We start from the raw sequence: 10474 nt of genomic DNA, 5'->3' as shown, positions 1-10474 counted from the left end.
TCTGATTTTGACCGCCGCCATAATAAAAAATCTGCTCAAATTTACTTTCGACACACTTTGTCGAACCCCCCCTGTTTGCTGGTGTTCACACTGCTTGCACATGTCGAAAGAACTGTCAATTTAGATTTCAAAACAAAACTGTATCAGGAATCAAAAGTAAATACTTCCATCATGAATTACCGGAAAATTGCTCTAGTTTCGGCAGACGTATTTGCTTTTATTATTTTAAATAAAATGAGAAGGAGAAGGTGAACTTTGAGTAGTAAGAAATGGTTGCTCAGGAGGAACACCGGCAGGGATCTGGCTCATCTTGTCCTTCAAGAGCTGCGATATGAAGATGAAAATAGATTTCAAAACTTCGCCAGGATGTCGATACCAACTTTAAACAAGCTAGTGGGAAAAGTTCTCACTAGATCTACATGATTCCTTGAGTTCTGAAAATTTCTGTTAACAACGCAATTCTGCAAGGTCTTCAAACCTTTTGACGTCCCTGAAGTTTTGTTTCTGTTCTCCAGGAAAATTTCTTTAAAGATCAACAATCTTTCCTGATGATCTGCAAATTTCTCGGTAGTTCTACAGATTTCTTTGAAGTTCTGTGTGTTCTTCAGAAGTTCTGCAAATTTTCCTAAGAATCTACAAAGTTTCTGAATTCCTGAAGATTTAAGATCCTTGAAGATCGACAATTATCTCTGATGTTCACAAAATTTCTAATAATCTACAAACTTCTCGAAAGTTCTGGAATTTTTCCGGCAGATTTTCATGATTCAATGAATATCTGCAAATATCTCTGAACATCTATACAATTTTCTAAAGAATTAAAAGATTATCTAGAAATTTTTGAGCTTTCCGGAAGTTTTAGGAAGTATTCTGAAGTTTTTCTAATTTTTCTCAAGCTGTGCAAATATCTCTAAAGATCAGCGAACATACCTGAAGTTCTGTGAATGTCTCTCAAAATCCAAGAACCGCAGTAAAATTCTGAAAATTTATTTAAACATCTGCTAATTTTTGAGTAGATTTACGATCTACCCTCTGAACTTTTTTGAGGTTCCTAAAATTTATTTCAAATTCTGTAATGTTTTTTTAAAGTACTGTATTTCTGCTCAAAAGATCTACGAACTGCCCTGAAGTTCATTAAATTTCACAGTAGAACTCCGAACTTTTCTAAAGTTCTTTAAATTTCTTTGTGGATTCTTGATCTAAAGATCGGCGAACTTTCCCGAAGATCTGTTAGTTTTGCTGAAGTTTTGTAAATTTTTCTAAAAACGTACGCACTTTCTGACGTTCTACAGACTTCTTTTAAGGTCTACGGACTTCTCTGAAGTTCTTTAGATCTATCTATTTTCGACTTCCATGGAGTTCTGCAAAATATTGTACTTTTGTACTTCGCTGCGATTTGTTTTTGGAATTGAGGTGCTTTTCTGACATTTAACGAATTTTTCTGAAGATCTCACAATTTGTGTGAAATGTTCTGTCAAATTCCTGCAAATATCTTTAAAGTTCTGTAGAGTTGTCTTTAGCTCCGTAGCTCTATTCCTAAAATCTACAAAAAAAAACTTGAGGCACAATAAATTTCTGCAAACTTCTCTGATGTTTTGTAAATTCCTCTCGGGTTACTCTGAAGATTTCAAAATTTCCTTGAAGATTACCTAAAGTTGTCAAAGTTTATCTGAAAGTATTTGAGCTTCCTTGAAGTTTTAAATGTCTCTCTCAGAATCTACAAATTTTCCTGAAATCGTGTAATTTTTTTTTAAATTGCCGAACTTCCCTGAAGTTCTGCAATTTTTACTGAAAATCCAATAACATTTCTGAGATTCTTGTGATTTTTTTCAGAAGTCCTGTATTTTTTTTCAAAGTTCTGTAGCTTTGTTCTGAAGATCTACGAACTTTTATGATGTTGAATAATGTTTCGAGGATCTCCAAACTTATGTGAAATACTTTATATTTCACTGTAGATTCTTGAACTTGTCTAAAGTTATGCGAATTTCCCTGAAGATTTGCAAAATTTCGCTTATAGTTTTACAAACTGATTTGAAATTATTTTTTGCTTGCTTGAAGTTTTGAAAATTTCTTTGAACATTGATCTGAAGATCTACGACCTCTCTTGTGATTTTGTTTTTATGAATGTCTATTAATTACATTTAATTTGTTTGTAGTTCTGTTCTCAAGATCTACGAACTACCCTGAAACTCAACACATTTCTCAGTAGATCTCCGACCCTCTTTGAAGCTCAAAAAAAAAAATTCTATGCAGGCTCTCAGACCTGCTGTCTGGCATGCTTATTCTTATACAATACATGCTTCGTATGCTTCCTTTTGACGGTTGCCAGTCTCTCTTCTTAGACTGTTTCCTTTTTACGACGATTTTGATCCTCCACATAAGTGGACCCTACACGATTGCTTTTATTGTCAATAACCGTATTGTCAATACATTTTATATTGACGTCAATACATCGGTATTGACAATATTTCTGTGTTCACATCATCAATATTATTGTTAATAATTCCCCTTCGCGTCAATATATTGATGCGTGTGGGGTTTGCTATACAAATCAGCGAAGAGCGAGCGTGACAAGACTCTCTGAATAAACTTGTCTCGTTCGCACACGTTGTCTTAGCTGTCAGATGCTTGTCAAGTTCAGTGCCCTTAAGAAACGTTTCGACAAACTGAACGAAAAACTTCTTTTGAATTACGAATGAAGTGATAATTGGAAAATTCCCTGAGTGGAACCAAAATTCCCTGAATTTTCCAGGTTTTTCCAGAAAAAGTAAAATTCCCTGTAAATTCCCGGTTTTGCAGGTTTTTCCAGGTAGTAGACAACCTGTCTGGAATTTTGTCCAGTTGTCTTTTTTTTTTGTTTGACTTCTATTGGAAAGTTTTTACGAGCTTCTTCTGGCTTTCCCTGGAAATGGCTACTTCTCGAATCTACTTCCGATTACCGAAACTTTTCTGCCTTCTTTTGAAAGTGATATTTTTCTGAAAGTTTCTTTAAATTTTCGCCAGAAGTTGCTCAATTTATGTCTTGGAAGTTCCGCGGATGTTTTTCCGACTTCTCTCAGAACTTTTCTAAAATTTTCTCCAGGAGAGCTTCTTTATTCTGTAACGAGGTAACAGACTTCCATCTAAAAAAAAGTAGAAGGGTCTGTGCCTAGGGGCACGAACGGAAGCTTGACGTAGGACCGCTAGTGGACGGAACAAATGTGAACATTTAGTTCTTTTAATTGATCAATCATCATAACTCTTTCCGTTTTTTATTTGTAAGCGTATCAAATTTGTAGTATTTATTTCAAAGAGAAAGTTGATGAAGAGCATCCAAGGGACTGTCAACTTGAGTATTTTCGATTCATCTACCCGACTTGCGAAGGTGTACTTTGAATTTTGTTGTTGTTTATGAATTTTTAAGTTTTGTGCATTTTGGTATTACAGTGTATTCAATTCACCCCTCACAGGATTACCTTCCGAATTATATGAATGGGGCGGGGCGGAAAGTATCGTTTGTGCAGAATATGTAAAAAAGGAGGGACTTCGAGAGATTGAACTCGTGAGAACTAATTTTCTCACAAGTTTGATTCTATTGGCTTTCTGGGGACTGAATATACACCCAAAGCGAATTATTCCCACTTCTCTCAAACTCTATATGGATTTTTAGCACTGCCTACCAGCGTGTTCTGGAAAATGGTCGGACGATGATTAATCTCACCAATACATTCGGGCCTACAATTCCACACCTTCTATAGAGACCAGGTTGAGCCTTGATAGCTAGCTGCTTGCAGGAACTGATGACCTTGACAAATGTCCAAATAATACTCTTAACAAATTTATGTTAGTCCTGAAAAGGAGCGTTTTGTAGTGATGGTTGAGTAATACTGAGCTGAGCACGACGAGCTACTGATTCCGATCCTAGCGGTGGGACTACTTCCTTCTTCTCGATGGTTGCTCATATGAGCTCTGCAGCTCGCTGCTTGCAGGCAGCCTTTCGTTGTTGTTGTTGTTGTTGAAAGCACTCCTGCTGCTGCTGCTGCTACTACTGCTGCTGCTGGACTGGACACCACCATTTACGGTGGTGGGACCGCATCGAATTCGATTTTTAAGTCTGTGTTAGGGAATGCGCTGTTTTCAGACAATCGGTGATAATTTTGATCACCATTGCAACAGTTGGACACTTGGTATTTTTCAATAGTGATCTATTGAAAATTAACTAAAAGTTCATTAAGCAAATTGGTAGATAAATTTCCAATCGTTTGGCTTGTTTAGAATTAAAATCTATCTGCTATTGGTCGAAACCTGACCTCTTTTCGTAATGCTGTGCATTTTGGTTTTTTGAAATTGCGTGGATTCTATAGATCCTGTGGAGATCTATCTAGCCCTGATGTATGTGTTGGTAGAGGGAAAAATGTAAACTTTACGGGAGACGATGTCTTAACACTCGAAAGCAATTTTGTGAAATATGAAGTAAAACAAATCCTAGCTAGTTCTGCATGATGATTTTGTTTGATTTTATTTATTTGTAAAGTCGCCGGGAAATACCAGCTGGCGATTTGTTTTTTTATGATAACTCCTTATTTGAAAACAGGCAAAAACTCACAAACAGGCAACAATTCCACACCTTCTATAGACAAGACAGCTTAAGCCTTGATAGCTAGCTGCTTGCGGGAACTGATGACCTTGACCAATGTCCAAATAATACTCTTTAACAAATTTTTAGTGGCCCTGAAAAGGACCGTTTTGCAGTGATGGTTGAGTAATTCTGAGCTGGGTGTTCAACACGGATGAGACTGTCGAGCTGTATGTCGTTTGGAGTGAGGGTGACACACATGGCATAGATTCCCGACCCGCAGCGACTCACGAAGAGCTACTGATTCCGATCCATAGCATAGCGGTGCAGCTTCTTCCTCCTTTGATGGTTGCTTATATGGGTTCTGCAGCTCGCTGCTTGCAGGCAGCCTTTCGTTGTTACTGGAGAACAATTTTCAACGCCACACGCCGAAAGCACTGCTACTGCTGCTACTGCTGCTACTTATTTCGACGACCGAACACCACCACACAGTGGTGTGGTCGTTGGGAGCGTGTGGTTCTGAGTATGGCGATGAGTGTGCAAAATATTACGCAATTCCATCCTCCCTATTCGCACGCGCCCGAGGATCGGAGGCGAATGCCACTTCGACTTGTTTCGTCTGCTTACTACTCTCTGACGACTGTGCTGGGGAAGCAGCATATGCATGTAGGTAATTGGTGGATTTGTTAGTTACTTCGACGCTTTTGGACAATGCTGGACATTTACCAGTTTTTCAATAGATTCTCGTTGAAAATTAACATTCGGAAGCATCGTTATCGATGCATAGCCATATTTCTGATCGATTGGTGATAAAATTATTGAAATTGGACCAGGGACAGCTGAGTTATTAACGTTCAAAATCTTTCTTGATTTGTTACATGTTCCATTTTCGGTTTTCACAAAGTGTTCCCCCATATAGAAATCAAAGACGCAGTCCTACGTCAAAAACTCTATGAACTTCATAGAGAACAGTAAAGTTTATGGAACTTGATGATTACAAACATCTTTCAGAACTGTGTGTTGCGCTGATCGTGTTGCATTTTTATTTTTTACAGTTTCAAATTATAGAATTGTCGAGTCGTTTAAAACAATTTTGAAACTCAGCATTGCGAACGGCCTAAGCTGGCGATTTTTGAACCATAACAGAACGGATGTAGGCCACGTTCACTAATACAACGACTTCGGGAAACGTTCGTACATAAGGGGGATAATAAATCCCATTCTTTTGTGAGGCTGCCTTTTAGAGTTTGACCACGATAGAGACAAGTTAGATAGTGCTCATCGGAAAGTAGACCGAAAATTAACATTGTGCGGGGATTTATAATCCGAGTAAATTTTAAGGAAAGTAAGTTCGTGAAAAAGCTGTAACGAACTTTAGTGCAAGCTAGATAATTACGGAAAAAAAGTGGTCGTAGAAGCCGCGGTCAAGGGGACTGAGTGCCCCATAAGATGCAGCGGGGGGCCCGATTGAACGTAAGTGAAGTGTAAAACCGTGCAAATTATAAAAAGTTTATAAAACAGTTCTTGTTAGGTGGAACCACTTGCACGAAATCCTAAACGCACGGGACCACCAGCACGTTAAACCTACGAATTTGTAGTGACAGCTGAACTACTCAGCAAGTGCACTAATCGTCATGCGTCGTGGGACCACGTGGACCACGTGTTAAAATTTACTAACCCTAGTCGATAAGCTATAGCAATTAATAGACAGAAGAGCTAGGAAAGGAAGTTGGGTTTTGTTAATGTCTCGACAGAATAAAGTGGAAGTAGCATGACCAGATTTTAGACTCTTTTCTAGAAACCTGAAAGCGTGGTCTTCAAAGAGGTAGTTTTACAGGGTACATTCGGTTCGGGTCGCAGTAGTATAGGCTCTGGATTGGCAAACCTACAAAGGACACCAATCCTCCCTGAAGTTGTTCCGATTTTGTTTTATAAGTTGTGGCTTAGTACCACGGCGTTCAGAAGTTCGGTTTTGGGTTGGAGGTCAAAGACAAGGACTCGCCCTAAGGTTTTGGCCGGGTACGGGATTTTGAAAGTAAGCACGCTCCTTCGCAGCAGGTTTCGACTTGTCTGGCGCTTTAGCGGAGGCCATTTTGTTCCTTCCTTTTGCCACCCTTCTATTTCCCGTTACAATTCTTTCTCTGGATGTTGTTTTCAGCTCCCTTTCAGAAGATAATTCAAACATTCCCCAGAGTTTTCTTGCGGAGTTTTCCGATCATAGTCCAAAAGTTAAAATTTTCGCTTTCAAAAACGGCAAAAATTATAACATTAATTAAAATAGCAAATACCGTTAAATACCGATTTTTTAAAACCTTTGATACCGATAAGCTTTAAAACATTCTGGCAATGCTGCTTTGGTGATGCCACATCGTTTGTATTTTCACAGCGAACGGAACCACTAGGGTAAACATTTACTTCGGCCTAATCGCCCATTTTGGTCCTATCGAGCAGAAAACATAAAATATATCTATTACTACGGCGTTAGTGATTCAGTTATACGTTTGGTACAATACTTAAGATCAAAAGCTACGACATAAAGCTTTTATGAACGAAACAGCTTCAAACTACTCCGCGATAATCCACGGAATCCTGTTTTGTAGCGAAATTCTTTTTTACGTGGGTACATTTTTCCATTTTTTTTTTCGTGGTGAAGTTAATAAATGTCTGTAGTTACCATACCTTTGTAAGATTTTCTTTTCTGACATTTGAAACCAGTTGCATCAAAATATGTACCTCTATACATAAAAAATCTTTATTTTAGATCCAATGTCATCCACAATTTGCGAATAATCTTTCCCCAAACATTTACCATTCACACATTCTAATCAAACCCCAACCGTGTTCTTCTTTCCTTGCAGTGACCGAAGAACCGCATCGTAATTCTCGTCGAATCCGTTCTCCTTGCATTGAGCCAACAGCGGTGCAACAGCCCCGGATATTGCTAGCCATATTCGCGCCGGAAGAAATAGCAGCAAAAAGGAAAACTATTTGAAAAGCATTTTTTCGCCCACTCATCATCTCCTGCTGTGTTGCTGTTGTGGGAGCTGTACAAGTTGTCGACTCGAAGGACAGGCAGCCATCACAAATATATACTTTACGGTCAAGCAGCCAGCGCCTTACCGGGTTCGAGGCGGAAGTGTTGAGTTGAAAGTGTATTCACAGTACAGTGAGGTGCTCAGTGGCGGTGGTGAAGTGAACCGTGAAGAAGGGGCGAAGGGTCTCTGTGGGTGTCTTGTGAGAGGGAAAGCCGTCGTAAGAAAATTGTGAATAAACAGAGTGCGCCCGGTGAAGAATAAACGCTCGAAGCTGTTTGCCGGTGGAAAAGTAAGAAATTCTTGTAATAACAACTTTAGCAGAGGGAGTGACAGTGTTGATGAATAGTTTTCAGCTGGATATTTCCTCTTTTCAGTTGCAAGTTGAACTGTTGCATTGTCGCTTTCGTAACGGAAAATTCTTTGTGTTTTCTCTTCCTTTCGCAGTCTTAAACATTCTTCAAAGTGAAAAGCAAGTGCTATCTAGTCAATCTTGAAATCCAATCAACCGATTTTCGTAGAAGCTTCTCGATAGTGGTGCCACTGACTGTGGTGTTGTAATTTCGAATCTTACTGTTTGAGTTCGAACCTCTGGGCAATCGGTCCCAGCAGCGAAGCCATTCATCCGGAATTGTCGTAATCATCAACGTTCTCCTCATCCTACATCAAAGAATCGTCCATCCTTTTTATCAGCAGCAGCAGCGAAATTTTTAATCCTACTGGTGGATGCTCGAAATGGCTGGTTGGACTATTAAGGTGAGTTGAACTTTTATCGATTAGTCTGCAGTTGCAGTTTCAGGTCCCTGTCAATTCCTTTTCCCGAACAGAGAAATCAATTTGATATGTCGTACCAATGATCAGGAAAAAAAATGATGAAGAATGTGCACAAAAATCACCATTACTGTCAGTTTCCCCGCCCATCTAACTGACAGGTAGTGGATTGTTAATTTCCATTTCTGTAACTATAATCTGCAACCTAGATATGCACCACCGACTGACACGAAAACGTTGCAATTTTTTCCCCTGTTTTGTGGTTTGCCTCGCTTCCATTTCAGTCGAGCTTCATCGAAATCATCACGGTTGATGGGTTGCAAAAATCGCTGATATGAAACGAAAATGAACCTGATAGAGCTGAGTGATAGATGGCGGTCTGAGTGAGGAGTCGGAATTTGTACATCTCACCAGACAGGACAGGCCCGTCATAGCTGGGCGTGGTGAAATGGGATTTTTCCTAAATGAAATGTCACATTTCCGAGCCGAAGCTGTCAATTTGGTTGGGTTAATATCGACAGCAACTTGCCACCGGTGTTTGGTGCCCCAGTCGGTTCGATTGGGTGAGCCACGGGACATTCGATTGACAAATGAGTTCGTTGAGTTGAGTGATTGATTCGATTTGTTAAGGGTGTTTAAGCTAATGAAATACCCGGGAGCTATGGAATTTAAGGAGCTTGGATGTCTTAGCGAAGAACGTGCGAATTGATTTGAGTTTGCGTTTCTCTAGTATTTATATATTTAAAACAAAAACAAAATCAAATCACCTCTCACCTTTATCGCATCTTATCTTTGGAATATTTTTTTTCGCGACAATGTACGTAGTTTCAGATGCACTATCCTGCAACTATCAAAGATAAACACTGGCCGGCGCCGGTGGTGTAGTGGTAAGCGTGACTGCTTTCTAACTCCCCAATGGGTCTGGGTTCAATCCCAGTCGAGGTCGGTGGGATTTTTCTGAGGCATAAAAATCTCTGGTAACGTCTTACTTCGGAAGGGAAGTATATCCTACGCAGGTGTGGAAGCTGCCTTCCTGCACATTCGATTGCCGTCAATGGATGGCAATCGATGTCCGTCGGTGATTGGCACTAGATTTCGGAACAGAGACCGACGTTAAAAAAAAAAAAAAAAAAAAAAGATAAACACTTCAAAAATATGAAGAATATATAATTTCCATATTATGGTTTTCATGAATATTTAGACTATAGCGACGGAATTGTGTAGGTACAATTGTCAAAGGCTACCACCTTTCCTTATTTTCGTTATGTGTCTTGATCAATAATATTTCGTAAATATAAATAAGAAACGTCATTTAACATCGATCATGAACTATTCTTGAATGTTCAAAACCATAAAAAAACAATTGCAAAAATACTACATATTGCGTAAAATGGCATCTATTATCGTCTCCAGCGGGAGTTCAAGACGACAATATCTATTTCATCCATTTGGCGCACCATACACAACGCTGGATTGGCCTGGAAATGTTTGGAACGACGTGCAATTCAAATCAAGGAAAGTGATGTAATCCGTTTTTTCAACGAACTTTCGTGCACTCAGTGGGACTACCACAGCCTCGTCTTTTTAGACGAGGTTAGTTTCGACAACAGGTCCATGTTACGCTCCAGAGCCTACGGAGTTCGAGGCCACCGCTTAGTGTTTCGAGGAGAATTTATACGGAAGCCTAGGGAATCATTGCTCTGTTTCATTGGACAAAACGGAAGCCTTTTCTACCAACCGACTAAACCTTTTTTTATGCTTTCGACGATTTGCTCTAGAAACGGGCCATGTTCAATGCTGTCCAGGAAGACATTCGATATGGATAATGGATGGAGCAAAAATTCACTGCAGTGCAAAAATCATAGAATATCTTCGATCAATTGGAATATTCCCTATCTTTCTACCTGCGTATTGCCCTTTCTTTAACCCTATGGAAGTCGTTTTCGGATTATGCAAGAGACAATTTCAAGCTATCTATCAGGTACTAGTAGTAGCCGAAGTTATGGCTACATTTATAAATTACAACATGTCTAACTTGTTTAGAAAGTGTGCCGATGTGTCTGATTTCAAGAGTATAAAAAATGATCTTTGCAGGCAAATTCTACTTATCACCATTTGT

General features: G+C 39.3%; 1 protein-coding gene across 9 annotated transcripts in view; it reads left to right on the top strand.

Moving 5' to 3' along the window:
- Positions 1-8252: 8252 nt before the first annotated feature.
- Positions 8253-10474, top strand: part of Glut1 (Glucose transporter 1) — a 317829-nt gene continuing 315607 nt past the window's right edge. For all 9 annotated transcript variants that reach the window (XM_065224653.1, XM_065224649.1, XM_065224648.1 and 6 more), the window contains exon 1: positions 8253-8340. In XM_065224653.1, the coding sequence (XP_065080725.1) occupies positions 8311-8340 (30 nt within the window). In that variant the 5' untranslated portion in view covers positions 8253-8310. The remainder of the gene's footprint in view (positions 8341-10474) is intronic.

Source organism: Ochlerotatus camptorhynchus, unplaced genomic scaffold (assembly GCF_037179485.1).
Source record: "Ochlerotatus camptorhynchus isolate MF236.1 unplaced genomic scaffold, CSIRO-AGI_Acam_v1.1 ptg000213l, whole genome shotgun sequence".
In the NCBI taxonomy this organism is placed as follows: domain Eukaryota; kingdom Metazoa; phylum Arthropoda; class Insecta; order Diptera; family Culicidae; genus Ochlerotatus; species Ochlerotatus camptorhynchus.
The sequence above is the reverse complement of the archived record's forward strand: the minus strand, read 5'-3'. Positions and strand labels throughout refer to the sequence as shown.